Source organism: Girardinichthys multiradiatus, chromosome 3 (assembly GCF_021462225.1).
Source record: "Girardinichthys multiradiatus isolate DD_20200921_A chromosome 3, DD_fGirMul_XY1, whole genome shotgun sequence".
NCBI lineage: Eukaryota > Metazoa > Chordata > Actinopteri > Cyprinodontiformes > Goodeidae > Girardinichthys > Girardinichthys multiradiatus.
In genome coordinates, this window is record NC_061796.1 from 27,818,214 (window position 1) to 27,834,900 (window position 16,687).

Consider the following 16,687-nt stretch of genomic DNA (forward strand, 5'->3'; position numbering starts at 1 on the left):
CGGTAACTGTTAAATTAAGTAACGCTTTAAATATGGTGGAATAAATTTAAGTCATTAGTTTATGTAGAAATATTACAACCATATGCAATAATGAAAGAAAAATTTAAATTTTGTTAGATCTTCATGCAAACCTTTGTTATTTATGAATTGTCTGAAATTGTTTTTATTGAACAAATTGTCTCCTTTTTTAAGTTGATTTTTTTTTAAGGGATATATGAGTGCTGGATCGAAAAGACATATAAAACTCTTGTTAGAGACGATGATGAGAATAATCCTCATTGCTTATAAGTGAAAAGGCTGTTTGGTTTGGATGCTTTGGACTACAAACTGGGAACTACAATTAGGTGTGGGTTGGTTTTGGGTTTTGAGATATGACTCAGGTTTAAAGGTCACTTTTAAAACCAGAAAAATGTCGCATTATAATGTTCCTGCAGCTAAAATGTTTTTTGGGTAAGATAATTCATGGTTTCCTCCAGTTGTCTGCAGCATAGAGTAGCACTCCCTGTCTGGTGCTGTGAGCTGTCAGTCAGCAGTGTATAAAGGCGAGGGAAGAAAGTTCTCCATACGCTTTAACTCTAATATAAAAAAGATGTGGAGATATTTGTGATGGTAAAACCAGAAATATTGCCTACCTGTAACTTAACAGTAAATCTATTTAGAAACACATTTTAAGAAAAGGCAGGTACGTTGGTAAAATAAACAGCATATTGGAGTGTAACTCTTTAATATAGCACCTATGTGAATCTTCTATATTAATCTCTGTTATTAATTAATCTTAATCTCTATATCAATTAATACACAGTGCTTTGAAAATTTTGTCAGTTTTTGTCTTTTTCTTGCTTTATTGTTTCATCAAACAAATCTTTATATGAGACAAAGACAAAAAAAAAACAAGTAAATGTAAAATACAGTTTTTGAAATTATGCTTTTAGTTGTATAAAAGCATCACTATTACTACTGCCAGACCTATAGAATCAGGAAAACACTTTAAATGTAAATGTCTGACAAAATGAGGTGGGCTAAAAGGCATGAAAAAAAAGCAGCACATCAGGCATAATGTAAAGAAATTCAAGAAGAGTTAAAAACCAAGGTCTGGAACATGTTACAAAGCCATGTCTGTAGCTGTGGGACTCAAGTGAACAACAAGAGGAAATATTTAGAACATGGAACATAGAAATAAGTAGTGAACCTTCCAAGCAGTGGCCTGACTACCTGAATTACTCTAAGAGTGCATCAACGACTCATCCAGGAGGTAACAAACTGTCAGCTTTTATGATTGACAAAAGGAAAGAGAATAGCCAAATATGACTGACAACACAACCATGGATTTTTTTTCAAAGGTTTTTCAAAACCAAGAGAGCATTTTATAAGAGCATCATACCAGCAGTCAAACATGATGGTGGTAGGGTAATGGTCTGAGGCTGATAGAACCATGCAAAAAAATCCTGCAGGATAATGTCCAATCAGTTTATGACCTTGAGGTCAAGCTCACTTGTGTCATGCAGCAGGACAATGGTCCAAAACACACCAGCAAGTCCACGCCTGAAAGAAAAAATAAATAAACAAAGACAATTTTGGAGTGGCCCGGTCAAAATCCAGAGATAAATTCATTTATGTATCCAACGTGACTGAAATAAAATATTTCCGCAATGAAGAGAGAGCCCTCACAGTGATATAAAACATAGTTGCCAGGTATCGGAAATGCTTAATGGAAGAATGGGTGGTGGTTATCAGGTTTAAGGGGCAAAACATTTACACAAAGGGAAAAAGTAAATAAACATTACATAAAACAATTATTTGCCATGTTTTTTGCTGAAATTGATTTCAAACCACTGCATATTAATATCATGGCTATAGAAATAATAAAACATGACTTGTTCTGTTTCTCCCTCTATTGTTTTAAATAGAAACATGACTTAGGCTTTGTTTAAGGACAAGACCACCTTAAGCAATTATGAACTTATTAAGATGTGAGCTGTTCTACTTCCATCTTTGTTTAAGTGAACTGCATTTGCTTCCTGTCTCTTATTCTTTTAAGTTATTGCCTTGTGCGTCTGGGAGTAATATACATAACTCATATTGTACAGACACAGACAGCCATGCTTATTTCCCTCCTGATCATGTGCAGACAAACAGGCTCATATAAAAAATTCCTAGCCAACGTTCATGCACAATGAGTAAGCAGAGTGCTACACACAGCTGCTGACAGGAGGTGTATTGATGACATAGGATCACTGAGGGAAGAGCTAATAAATGGACAGTGGCTGTCACTGACAGCGAGATGGAGATAACTTGAAGAGGAGGCAGGGAGGGAGATATTCAGCTCAGTGAGAGATCAAGATGTGAGCTGACTCCAGTGATGGAAAGATTAAGAGTAAAACAAAAATAGCAGAGAAAGAAAGGAAAGAGGGAGGAGTTGCATGCTAGCAGGGAATAAAGAGAGTCCTCATTGATCCACGGACAGAGGCCATCATTCCTCCTCAGTGAGCACAGGAGCGCTGCAGGGAAGGGAAGGGAGAGGAGGAAGAGAAGTGGAAGTAAAGGGAGAAACAGTAGGACAAAGTGTGGTGATCTGAAGGTTTAAGTTTAGGCTTCTCTATTTTCCTTTAAGTTCATGTCATGTTGTCTGTATGTCAGCTCATCCAGTTTGCTTGGTTGGTTTTGTTGTGTTTGTTGCTGTCTGCTTTACTTCTTCTTTATGTATAGTTTGTTTCATTTCTTTTTCTGAGTGTCTTCAGTTCTACATCCCCTGAAATGTATTTATTTATTTGTGTTTTATGTTTTCTGTTTTTTTTTATGTCTGTTCGTCTGTCTAAATCTAAACTTTGTGCAGCACGCACCCGTCCTGCCCATCTGAATGAATTTGGTCTTCAAAAAAAGTTTGATTCATTTATTAATTTTGAGTATGCAGAATACTTTAAAGTAGTCAGTATCTCACCTGAAGTGAGTAAACTCAGTTTGGAGAATAAGAGCAAAATCCTCATTGCTTTTGCACAATAATGCTGTTTATGTTTACACAATTTTCTCCTATGTATAACATTAGTTTATTGATTGATAACTGACAACCAATGCATAAACCTTCAATTAACAAATCCTCTTAAAAGTTAAAAGTCAAGCAGACTTGGACATTAATGAAATGTGGACTTTGGCATTGGCAGAGAGGATCTGGAAGTTTTTCATTAGTGCAACACACATACCCAACTCTGCTGCTCAATTTACAGAAGCGTCTTGCTTACAAATGTGGTACCAAATTTCAGAATTGTCAATAATCTTTGTTGCTATCAAGAAATAATCACCCAAACTCAAGGTTCTCAACTTCTGCTAGATTTATACAGCACCTCATGAGACAAACTTTACCTTCATGAAAGAAAATTGCTAAATCTTGTTAAAGCTTCACTCATAACAGCAGCAGATTCTAAGTAAAACAAAGGACAGGACGCTAAAATACATTCTGCAGTGATTGACTTAAAATATGAGGCAAATGAGAAATAATAAGCCTAACCATTGAACCAAAAGCATCAAACTCCACGTACTATTGCAGATAGCATTTTATTGTCAGCAGACTGCAGTGTCGACCTGAAAAAGCACGTGTGAATATGCTGAGTTCACAGCAAGCAGCCTGTGTTTGTCTTCGATGGGAACGTGTGAGGAAATGTGCAGCGAGCAGATGCCAAAGAGACTGGGGGTGAAAAAGGACAGAATCAGAGAGGAAGGAGGAAATATGCAATAGTTGTTTCTCCTACGCATTGTGTCTCGACTAAAAACAGAAACAAAACCCTCATAGTGTGTGTTTGCCTGACAGCTCTGTTTAAATTTGACTGCTCACAGATACAGATGGAGGGATGGAGTGAAAAAAGTTCCAAAGCTAAAACAGAGTTGGCAGTTGGGGAGAAGTTCAGCACCATACAGGAATAAATCGAGACAGAGCCGAGTCACTAAGCGAGTGATAGAGACAGGAAGGACAGCGAAAGAGACAGTCAGACTGGTTGAGTCAGTCTTATGATGTCAAAACTTGTAAGAAGTCTCCACCGAGCCGTGCCGACACGCTCGAGCTGGCAGCGATCCGTAACGCCATGCTAAAATCATTGCTTTCTCAGTGCACATGTGCAGCCATGAAGCTCTGAATGCTGGCAGCGAGAGCATGAGCCAAACAGAGAAACTCAGCAGCACGGCTGATTTTCTGCTCTGTGTGTTTGTAACATATTCCAACATGAGAAGTATCTTGGAAAAAAAAAAAACGCTGGGAGAGACACAGATGGGTGAAACCTTCTTTGATGACAATGGCTTCCTCTCATTGCAGTTGGCCTCGGGGCAGACACCGAGGAGCGGCTGGTGGAGCATCTTCTAAACCCGGCACATTACAACAAGCTGATCCGACCCGCCACTAATGGTTCTGAGCTGGTTACTGTGCAGCTGATGGTGTCGTTGGCCCAACTTATAAGTGTGGTGAGTATCAATGTGTCTTACATTTTGTAGCGCTAGAATCACAGATTGCTTTTTATTTCATTTGGAGATTTTGTAACAGATTAACACAAAGCAGTGCTGTTGATATGTGGCTTACAGGATTGTTTGGAACATAAAAACCTGAAAAATGTGGTGTGCCTTTGTATTTGACTTCACCCATCATCCTATCAGCTCACCTGTCCCTACAGCATGATGCTGCCACCATCCTGTCTCAACATGGTGATGATGCATTCAGTCTGATTTTGGTCAATTAGCGTATTGTTGTCTTGTTGACAGATTTTCCAACCTGAGTGGGGCTGTGGCTCTCTGCAGCTCTGCGAAAGTTACATTGGGCCTCTTGGGTGCCTCTCTGATTAATACTCCGTTTGCTTGTCAGGTTATGTGGACAGTCATGTCTAAGTGGTTTGCAGCTGCACCATACTAATTCTATTTTTGAATAATTCTGATAGTTCAAGGTTTGATCATTCAGCACTTCATTTTAGTCAATTTAAGATCTTGACCGTTTTTATTTTTAAGATTGTTTATTGGTGGGTCCCATCTCTTTGTAAAGCATATTTTTTGAAATAGTAGTAATGTATACAATCTCAGTGCAAGGAATGTAAATAAATTGCACCTTCCTGTAATTTATTATTTGAAATAGGTCTGCTTAATTATGGAACAGTTACCTTGAAAGTGCAGTCCAATTTATTTCTCTTAAAATGTTAAAGATGGGTTAAGGATATGTCTTTAGTGAAACATAATTAAAATATTCTGTTTTTATATGCAGTGGTTTGCACTGTTGCTTTGCACCAAGAAGGTCCTAGGTTTGACTTCTAGCCAGGGGTCTTTCTGGATGGAGTTTGCATGTTCTCCCCGTGCATTTGTGGGTTCTCTCCGGGTACTCCGGCTTCCTCCCAAAACAAAAACATGACTGTTAGGTTAATTAGTCTCTCTAAATTGCCCTTAGGTATGAATGGGTGTGTGCATTATTGTTTGTCCTGTGTGTTGCTCCCTGTCCAGAGTGTACCCCGCCTCTCGCCCGTAGACCGCTGGAGATAGCCACCAGCTCCCCCGCGACCTCGTATGAACTTAGCAGTATAGAAAATGGATGGATGGTTTTTGGTGATTGATTGTTTGCAATTAACATTATGTAGGTTACACATTTAAATATATACTGCATTTTCAGTTACATTCGTTCACTTTATTCTTTGTATGCTTTACTTCTTTTGTCTAATTTCCTAACTCTGAAACTTAGCTACTTTTACTTGTAATTTTGAAGTATTCTTAATGTAGTTGAGACAAGAGCTTCTATAAAACCCATGTTTTTTATATCACCAGCACGTTTTGTGTTTTTGTTTTGGATTTCTTGTGTTTCACTTGTATTTGTGTTACTGTGCCAATAAACTAAGCGAAACTACTTTATGATGGACTGAACAGTGCTCTGTGAGTGGACGACTGGTTGCGCTGGATTTTTATCCAGAGGTGCCAGAACAAAGGAGGCTAAATCACTTTTCAGATTATTGTTTGGGGGGATTTTTTCTCTGTGGGTCTATCACATAAAATCCTAAGGAAACACACTGAAGTTTGTGGTTGTAATGTGAAAAAATGTAGTGAGATTTTTATTGGTTTGCATACTTTTGCAAATTACTGTGTGTAACTACCTGACATGTATAGCTGTCCAAGCAGCTCTTTACATACTTTTTAATATACTTTGCAGCCCTGTTTTTGGTCAAAACTGAACAGAGATGTCTAAAAACATAAACAAAAGAGGATGCAAGGTGTGCAAAAATCTTGAGTCTTCCTTATTTGCACACCAACAGTAAGCTTTTAAAATTGTCTCGATTAATTTTTCTACAGACCTACTTTTTTGCTGATCTTTTGCTGCTTTTTGCATGTTTCCAGTTCTGTACCTGACTAGAAATCATTCTGACTTAAGAAGGGTCTGAAAAATGTTACCAAACAACAACTTTTAAACTTTTAGGCACACAATTTGTGTCAATTTCTTTATTAGAATCAATCAAATGTCCTATCAAAAGATAAACCAGTTTGACAGACACAAAGTCATATTTTAGCATTAACAATGTAATTTCAAAAGAACTGAAATTTGTCATATAGCAGATGATGAAGTGATGAATGGGGCATCTCATCTGTCAGCTCCTGCTATTTTGTAGAGTAAGGTCTGCACAATATGCTGTTATAGTCAGGCATTCTTCTCCCTTTCCCTTTGGTTGAGTGGTATCCGTCATGATGTAGACATCATTGCCTTTGCTGCAGGACTCCAAGGAAAAGCACAGAATTGGTCCCCGAGGCTGTCCTGCTCCTTAATCTCCAACTTCTCCATACAGCGTATTGCCCCAGAGACATTCAACCACAAAGAGCTACTTTTCGTTTTAGCAATATCTATTTACTGTGATATTTGTATCTATACAAGTTATTGCTTTACAAATGGACTTTTTATTCCGTCTAGAAGACATTAAGTAAAGCACTTTTTCTTGTTTGTTGCAGTGTATTGTTTATCTCCAAAGTGGTTTGAATTAAATTGAAAGAATATACTTCAGAAATCCCAGGAAACAGTTTAACAAAAGCACTTTAAAAGGATTACAAGAAAGTCTGGCACGATACTGTTGAGAACCTCTCATAATGACAGAAGGGTGGCACTGAATTTATTGCTTGAATGTGTTTTTGTGTTGTGTTTCAGCATGAAAGAGAGCAGGTGATGACCACCAATGTCTGGCTGACACAGGTGAGAATTCACGTGCCTCATCACATCCATCGACCTCACCAAACACACACAGAGGCAGGAATGTTGACAAAATACATTTCATACAAAAAGTTAAACACTTGTTTTTTAGTGTTTTTATATGAGATTTCTCAGTGTCACTGCTAGGTCTGAGCAAGTGAAAAACAAACTAAAGAACAAGGATGCTAGTGAATTAGGCACAAAGTAAAAATTATTATACCTTTTTGTACAACACAGAGCTAATTAAGATGTGTATGGTATAACGGTTGTTTTAGATGTAGTGTTATTTCAATAAATTAAATCATCATTCGAAAACAACTTTTTGTATTTTTTATAGCTATAGTTTTTCTGATATTAAAAATTGGTTGATGATCTAAAACATTTAAGTGTGAGAAAAGCAAACAACAAAGGAAAACCCTTTTTCTCTGCACTTTACCTTTACAAATGAAGTGATAGATGCTATATTTTGATAGCAAACACATCGACATCTATGATGCGTGACGGAAATGCAGTCCACTGTGGCAGGTTTTATGTGCCATCTGTGTTCGCTGTGCTGAAGGTAAAATAAATAAACTTGGGTGCAGAGCTCTGTGACAATTTGGCTACCGTTACTATCAGAGAGAGTCGCACCCAAACATGCTGGAGGTTTTGTTTATGTACACTGATCAATTTGAGATGATTACGCTGAGGTTTTGGGGACTAAAAGTGGTCATTATTCCATGAATGTTGGTGCAAATTTCTTTGTCTTGGTTTAAGTCATGTTTAAAATGCATGTGTTCCTCTTTCTTCATGTCATTTTCCTTTTTTTGTTCAGCTCAGTCCCTAAAAGTTGCATCTTGTTTTACTTTCCTGGCTGTCCTTTTCTAGGCATAATATTTTGAAAATGGAGTATCAAGATAATCTGCAAATTCATTGTGGTTATCAGTATGATCACAGTTTTTTTTAAATCTCTCAAAATATGTTAAACGTATTATTACAAGCTGAAGCTATTGCCTTTATTCAATTCAATTCAATTCAAAGATACTGTATTGATCCCCGCAGGAAGTAGTATCTATCTGTTTTCTGACAACATACAGTACTGTGCAGAAGTTTTAGCCAGGTGTAAAATATGTTGTAAATAAAAATGCTTTTAAAAATATAAATTATTGTTTATTTTTATCAATTTACAAATTGTTAAGTAAACGAACCCAAACATACATCCAAAGTCATTAAGAACTATCTTCAGCGTAAAGAAGAACAAGAATTACTGGAAGTGATGGTATGGCCCCACAGAGCCCTGATCTCAACATCATGGAGCGTGTCTGGGATGACATGAAGAGACAGAAGGATGTGAGAAAGCCTCCATCCACAGACGATCTGTAGTTAGTTCTTCAAGATGTTTGAAACAACCTACTAGCCGAGTTCCTTCAAAAACTATATGCAAGTGTACCTAGAAGAATTGATGCTATTTGGAAGGCAAACGGTGGTCACACCAAATATTGATTTGATTTAAATTTCTCTTTTGTTCATTCGCTGCATTTTGTTGATTGATGATAATAAATGATTAACACTTCCGTTTCTGAAAGCGTTCTTTGTTTACAGCATTTTTTGACACCTGCCTAAAACTTTTGCACAGTACTGTACCAAGAAAGCGATTGATACTGCCTCAACGTAAAAGATGGCACCTCCAGTGTACAGAGAAGATCTAAGAGATTGAATGCTAATGAGTCACCATTAAGAGCTAAGCAGATGTACAAAAGTATCTAATAAGCCTTAAAACATCCACACCAGTTTGCAGTAAAATTGCTTAGATGTTCAGATTTTTTCTTTGAAGTTACAAAAATTGAAAAATGTAGACATGAGTTTATAAAATGGACAGCTCAGGGAGAGAGGTTTGGGGACAAAGAGAAAAGGCTGAAATGCTTAGGACATCTGCACAAAAGAGGTTGTGGTTATAATTGACAAATGATGTTAAATATGTGTGAGGGACCACACAGTAAGGCACAAGGACAAAGGTATAAAAAAATATTTTCTTATTAATTTGTTCTAAAAAATAGATAGCAAAAGTTAATAGACCATCAAATAACTCATGAATCTAGAAAAAGGACCCAAAATGAAATGTCAACTAAGACAAACCTAACTAAAGGCAACAAACAAACAAAAAATGAACATAGACAGGAATATATACACAGAGGCTAACCTACAACAAACAAGAACCGGTGGGGGGGCACACTAAGAAACTGTAGATATATCTAAGGAACTAATTTTAACCAACAAAATATAACTACAACACAAATGCTAAAACTACAAAAAAAACATAAACACAATGTTTTCAATCAATGGGATGTAGAGATCTTTGGCAGCTTCTACAAAGTCAAGTCCCCTGCTTCCAGCAGCCTGATGGATTCCTCCACTTCCTACTAGACAATTCTTTAAAACTCTGCAAAGCTAAACATAGACAGTTAATGATCTAAACAAACATAACAGTTGTTTACCAAATGTGTGCACCCATATTAGCAAACAAACAGTTAAAGTAATATTACGAATATAGTCCAATCATAATCAAATGTGCTAATGTAAAAGAAAATATAGATAATTGAATACTAACACTGAGAAATAGCTGGAGGAACCTCCACAATATGAAACTGCCAGGGTAGTAGAAAAGAGCAAGGCCACAGGGAAAGTTCATAAATGCAGTAAACAGTAAGCATAGGCTGGTTACTTGTATGAAGGTATACCAAGATTTTAAAATTTAAAGCTATACCTATAAAATGCCATCGCTAATGCTGCTCCTTTTTGCTGGTGCACATCACACCCGAGAGTGACAAGTAGAACGGAGAAGCAAAGGGAGGCACTCTGAAGATCTTTGGCAGGAGTTCAGGGTGGATCTCATTGTAAACAAAGCAACCCTGTAGCCCCTTAAACAATGTGGAAAGACTGATTCATCGGAGGTGAAACTGGAGACTGGGTGTGAGGATTTGAGATGGGTTTGGGATGGTGTTTTATCAGGAGTGGTTTAGGCGTGGTCTTTCTCCTCTATATAATCATTTCATAATCTAGGGACTAGAATTTTCAGTGCCTGTATAAAGCATAAAGAATTGAAGCGGTGCCCTTTCCTACGTGTTGGAGCAAAATGATGCAAATCGATGCGGACGGACCGATTTGGGCGAATAGAACGAAGCGAAACCCGCGATGGACTCGAAGTGAATTTCGCTGGAGTTGAAAAATCTGAAGTTTTCCGTCAATTCGCATTGCAAATCAGTCAGTGCAGTCCCTGCAAGGGAATAAGGGAAAACAATACCTACAATCCGCAAACATCACATATATAAAAAAGACAGAAACATTCATGTACACATAGGATGAAGGAAGGTTTGCTCTGAGAGGTTGTTGGGTGACTTTGAAAAAAGCCCTTGAAATTTAGTCCTGAAAAGGACTGGTTAATAACGCACGCATGAAGCTGTGAAGCACAACTGTGACCTTCACACACAGCTTTCTATTGAGCTGAGATTTTTTTACTCACCGAAGACAGATGGACAGGTGTTCTGCAGCAGGGATACAGCGCCTGTAGTTGGTGTCCCGGAGGCTGATTCGTCCCCCAACATGAGCAGAAGGTCCTCAAACTGGGTCCTGGATAAGCACCGCTGAAAGTGACCGTCATCCAGACGCTGCTCCTGGAGTAGGTGGTGGTACTCCAAACTGGTTCCATCTCTGGAAAATCTGGTAAAACAGAGACGTCGACGTCAACAGCATTGTTCGTCTTTCCATAAATAAAGCGCCAAGACTCGCTCCGTAAAATCCATGTTGAGTTGAAACCGGCATGCAGCAGATAGAAGCTCCTCCTATTTGATGACACGGTGAAGGGAGTGGAGCGAGTGGAGCGTTGTCGGCTGTTGGCCACGCGAATTGCTGGCAAGATGTCAGGCGAGCAACAACGCACGAATGAGGCGAAAAATTCGCTGGAGTCGCGGTCGGTCTAAACGCACCATCACACATTCCCCTAACTTACAGGTCCTTCTCAAAAAATTAGCATATTGTGATAAAGTTCATTATTTTCTATAATGTAATGATGAAAATTTAACATTCATATATTTTAGATTCATTGCACACTAACTGAAATATTTCAGGTCTTTTATTGTCTTAATACGGAAGATTTTGGCATACAGCTCATGAAAACCCAAAATTCCTATCTCACAAAATTAGCATATTTCATCCGACCAATAAAAGAAAAGTGTTTTTAATACAAAAAACGTCAACCTTCAAATAATCATGTACAGTTATGCACTCAATACTTGGTCGGGAATCCTTTTGCAGAAATGACTGCTTCAATGCGGCGTGGCATGGAGGCAATCAGCCTGTGGCACTGCTGAGGTCTTGTGGAGGCCCAGGATGCTTCGATAGCGGCCTTTAGCTCATCCAGAGTGTTGGGTCTTGAGTGTCTCAACGTTCTCTTCACAATATCCCACAGATTCTCTATGGGGTTCAGGTCAGGAGAGTTGGCAGGCCAATTGAGCACAGTGATACCATGGTCAGTAAACCATTTACCAGTGGTTTTGGCACTGTGAGCAGGTGCCAGATCGTGCTGAAAAATGAAATCTTCATCTCCATAAAGCTTTTCAGCAGATGGAAGCATGAAGTGCTCCAAAATCTCCTGATAGCTAGCTGCATTGACCCTGCCCTTGATAAAACACAGTGGACCAACACCAGCAGCTGACACGGCACCCCAGACCATCACTGACTGTGGGTACTTGACACTGGACTTCTGGCATTTTGGCATTTCCTTCTCCCCAGTCTTCCTCCAGACTCTGGCACCTTGATTTCCGAATGACATGCAGAATTTGCTTTCATCCGAAAAAAGTACTTTGGACCACTGAGCAACAGTCCATTGCTGCTTCTCTGTAGCCCAGGTCTGGGGAATGCGGCACCTGTAGCCCATTTCCTGCACACGCCTGTGCACGGTGGCTCTGGATGTTTCTACTCCAGACTCCGTCCACTGCTTCTGCAGGTCCCCCAAGGTCTGGAATCGGCCCTTCTCCACAATCTTCCTCAGGGTCCGGTCACCTCTTCTCGTTGTGCAGCGTTTTCTGCCACACTTTTTCCTTCCGACAGACTTCCCACTGAGGTGCCTTGATACAGCACTCTGGGAACAGCCTATTCGTTCAGAAATGTCTTTCTGTGTCTTACCCTCTTGCTTGAGGGTGTCAATAGTGGCCTTCTGGACAGCAGTCAGGTCGGCAGTCTTACTCATGATTGGGGTTTTGAGTGATGAACCAGGCTGGGAGTTTTAAAGGCCTCAGGAATCTTTTGCAGGTGTTTAGAGTTAACTTGTTGATTCAGATGATTAGGTTCATAGCTCGTTTAGAGACCCTTTTAATAATATGCTAATTTTGTGAGATAGGAATTTTGGGTTTTCATGAGCTGTATGCCAAAATCATCTGTATTAAGACAATAAAAGACCTGAAATATTTCAGTTAGTGTGCAATGAATCTAAAATATATGAATGTTAACTTTTCATCATGACATTATGGAAAATAATGAACTTTATCACAATATGCTAATTTTTTGAGAAGGACCTGTACATTAAAGACAAATTCAGCTGTTTGGTAATATTAACAGTTGTGAAAAACAAGGACAGTCTTCATGGTAGCAATATTTTAGAACACTGTTTGCAAGCTACAAGCGGCATTTCTGTTAAGCAGCTGATGGAAGGCTGGATAGTGAAGCATATAGCCACTAATAAACCAGCTAATATCAGCTTGTCATTTTGTGTGGCTCTATAAAGAGCAACAACATATGAGTAAGTTTTTTTTAGACAATTTTTTGCAGCAGTATGAATAATTGTGGTTTCTCTGTTTTAATAAGTAATTAGATCATGTTCTACATTTTTTGTTTTAATTTTTGTGTTCATACAATGATACCATGATGGTGTTTTAACTCAAGGTTAATATACCAGGAGAATCTCATACGAGCTCGTGCCCCATATGTACGTAAATGGTTATTGTGACATGGAAGGATGCTGAGGATGTTAACAGATGAAGGTAGATGATCCGTTGTGATGATCCAAAACAAGAAGACTTATTATTTAATGTTGAAATCACTTAAAATGTAAAAAACATTCCATGTTTCTACATTTTAATTTAAGAGAGACAAATATAGATTTGCAACCTGAGCAAGCACAGATTTGTGAATGTAGTCAAGCGAAGAATGACTACGAGTTCTCGAGACATTCCTCACCATCAGAAAGTCGGGAAGCCGAGGACAGCCATGCAGAGCCAAAACCAAAATAATGATTAGTGTTTCACAGCTACTGTGGATACATATGTGGACAGTATAGCATGAGCTAAAGCTCAGTATTAGTGATTGCACAAGTTACATGGTGGAACCATCAATACCTGCAGAACACAGAACAGTCTTCTAAATAGTGTAACAAAGGTTTGCTGATGTTCACTCGCACGTATCCATTTTAATCAGTCACCATGAATGCCAAGATTGGCAAGGGTTGGACAAACCGGGGCTTATCCATATCTTTACCACTGACTTGTAACCAGACTAGTGTAAAATGAAAAGCAAATTTTCTATTCCCTGCTGTCTTCTTGCTGCTTTTTGATTGGCAGATGAGTGACTAAGCATGATGTTTCTATTGGCCCTCAGGAATGGCAGGACTATCGGCTGACTTGGGTTCCCGAGGAGTTTGATGGCATGTTGAAGGTCAGACTGCCCTCCAAACACATCTGGCTGCCTGACGTGGTCCTCTACAACAAGTGAGTCACTCGCTTATGCTCATGACCTCAGCCGTGTTATTTTCTCATAAGACGATGACCATGTTTCAACCCTGTTCTCCGGTCAGGTCATCCAGCTGCTATCTTTGTAAGGTACTTAAAGTAAGAGCTTCAATTAAATAATCATTTCAAGTGGATGATACATTCAGGTTCACAACACATGAATGAATATGTCAACTAGAATCTCCTCTTGTTGCTCATGCTACCATACTACTGTGCCACCACAGAGATGTCTGAAAGATTTGATCCTCTTCACTGAGCCACAGCTCAGCAGGGAGAATCTGTCAACAAGGCAGCTATTAATGGTGCATGTCACAAATCTGGTTTTAATGGAGGAAAGGCAAGATAAGAAGCCATTGTTGTGAGAGGGCCATCAAAAAGTTCTGTTTGCAATTTCCCTTAAACCATGAAGGGACGAAGTAAGCATGCAGAAGAAGGTGTTACAGTCAGGCATAAATAAAAAAAACGCTTTGGGTGGCGAGAAAACTAACGCTGCACTGATTCCCCCTTAGCACAGCATCACCAATGTGAAATACAGTGCTGGCAGCATCATGCTGTGGGGATGATTTATTAATAACAGGGAAACTGGTCAGAGAAGATGGATGGAGCAACTGCTTGAGGCTTAAAAAGACATGAAACTGGGGTAAAAGGTCCACCTTCCAGGAGGACAAAAACCTTAAGCATATAGGATGAAGAATAAACTAAATGTCAGTCTCTTGATGTGGAAAGCTGGTAGAGAAATACCCCCAAATACATGAAGCTGAAACTGAAGCAAAATATGTGGTTTTACCAAGCATTTACATGCCACAGTTTTGAGATTTGTTGTGTCCTTTGCCTTCCACATTCCTGTTATGTTCTGTTTATGTTGATCTATCTGTTGCATAAAATCCTTATGAAATTCATGAAAGCTACTACTTGTAATGTGACTAAATAGGGAAAGGTTTAAGGGGTACTGATACTTTCAAGTCACTGTGCTTTAACAAAACATTTAAATATTCGCTGTAATTTGTTTCTCAAGTTAGCGGTTGTTTTGCTATTTTTTTCTAAGGCTCTGTATCACCTAGTGTTTACCCCAATTTTTAACTGTGCAAAGGCTTTCTTAAATTCATATTAAAAATGTATTGCAGCGTACAGACAGTGCATTCTGATATATTATATAACCGAATATTGCAGTTTAGTCTTTTATAATATATTTATTAAGCACATAAATAATTAGAGCTATATTTCTTGGAAAAATGTAATCAATTTGGCTGGAGAAAGAAAAATAATGTCACTATCTTTCTCTAACAAACATTGGAAACCATGCACATTGATGTTCAGTACAGGAGCTGCATTGCAGTGGATGAAACAAACCTCTGCAGATTTCATTTGTCATCAATAAGATATGTTTGTGAGGGTTTGCTTGCACGTCTAGAGAAATGTAGGACGTCTTTTCTCAGTGCAATGGAAACTCCGTATCAGCCTTTGGTTTGCAAATCAGCTCATCAGAGAACAGTGATCTGTGTGGCCTTCTCTTCTTTCCCTGCTTCGGTCATTACTTTAGTGACGATTAAAAGATCACTGACCACCTCACTCTGGATAAAGTGATCCTGGTAATCCTGTGTACCCCAGGCCAGCATGCTAATTCCCAATTCTCAGTTGCTGTCACTCACTTTAGCAAAGGGATTATTTTATTTTATAACAGTATCAAAAATATTGTTTTTGAATTCAGGATTGTTTTAAAATAAGGAGTAACCTTCTGGTTACTTTTTTTTTTTTTTTACAGCATTTATCTCCAAGTGGTAAATAAATAAAAAATATAAACTAGACCCTAAATGTTTTCTATGTGACTTCTGACCAAATCAGTAAACTGTGTTGCCTGTCTAAACTGTGTATTTATTCAACCACATTATCTGTTTCCTTATGTTTATATAGACAGGCACTGAAAAATATTTGAAATCATCAGCCATGTGTGCGTCACTCTACTCTAGTTCATATTTATTTGGCTATAAAACTAGAAATATTATGTACTGCTATTTATGAGGAACATGGTCTACCAGTGATGGAAGGGATATTTGGTTCTTTTGAAGTGGGGTCGTGTAGAATAGTTATGAGTAGGCAACATAATGATGTTGTGTATAGCATTTATTTGTTATTTAGATTTTAATGCATAGACACACTCATGGAGTGACAGAGAACAGTTTTGACAGTTTCTTTAAAGCAGAGTCACCCTGTTATTTCATGTGTTCATGATTGTGATTTACAAAATAGTTTTTTCCTTAGTAAAAAATATTTTTAAAAATTAAGATTTATTTCTCCTCCACTCTCAGTTACAGTGCTGTGAAAAAGTATTTGCCCTCTCACAGATTTTGGTTTTATGTTTTGCTTTTTGTCACACTCACATGTTTCAGATAATCAAACAAATTTTAATATCAAAAAAGATAACCAGACTAAATACAAAAAACGTATAATGGCCACCTTTGGTAGCAACAGCTACCATCATGTGTTTTACACTACTGTGGAGGAATTTGGCCCACTCTTGTTTGCAGAGTTGATTTAATAATGCCACACTGGAGGGCCATACTACAGCATCTCAGTTGGATTTACATCTCAACATTGACTAGGCCACTTTCTTCGCCTTTTAGAAGTATTCTTGCTGGTCTGTTTCAGATCATTGTGTTATTGCAAAATCTAAGTGCGTTACAGCTAAAGGTCACACACTGATGGACAGATGTTCTCCTTGAGGATTTTCTGCTATAGAGAGCAGAAT

General features: G+C 38.4%; 1 protein-coding gene across 1 annotated transcript in view; it reads left to right on the forward strand.

Annotated features, from left to right (window-relative positions):
- chrnb2 (cholinergic receptor, nicotinic, beta 2) overlaps nt 1–16,687 on the forward strand; it is a 37,896-nt gene that overhangs the window by 12,170 nt on the left and 9,039 nt on the right. The window contains exons 2-4 of the mRNA XM_047362087.1: nt 4,301–4,446; nt 7,142–7,186; nt 13,811–13,920. Of these exons, the coding sequence (XP_047218043.1) occupies nt 4,301–4,446; nt 7,142–7,186; nt 13,811–13,920 (301 nt within the window). The remainder of the gene's footprint in view (nt 1–4,300; nt 4,447–7,141; nt 7,187–13,810; nt 13,921–16,687) is intronic.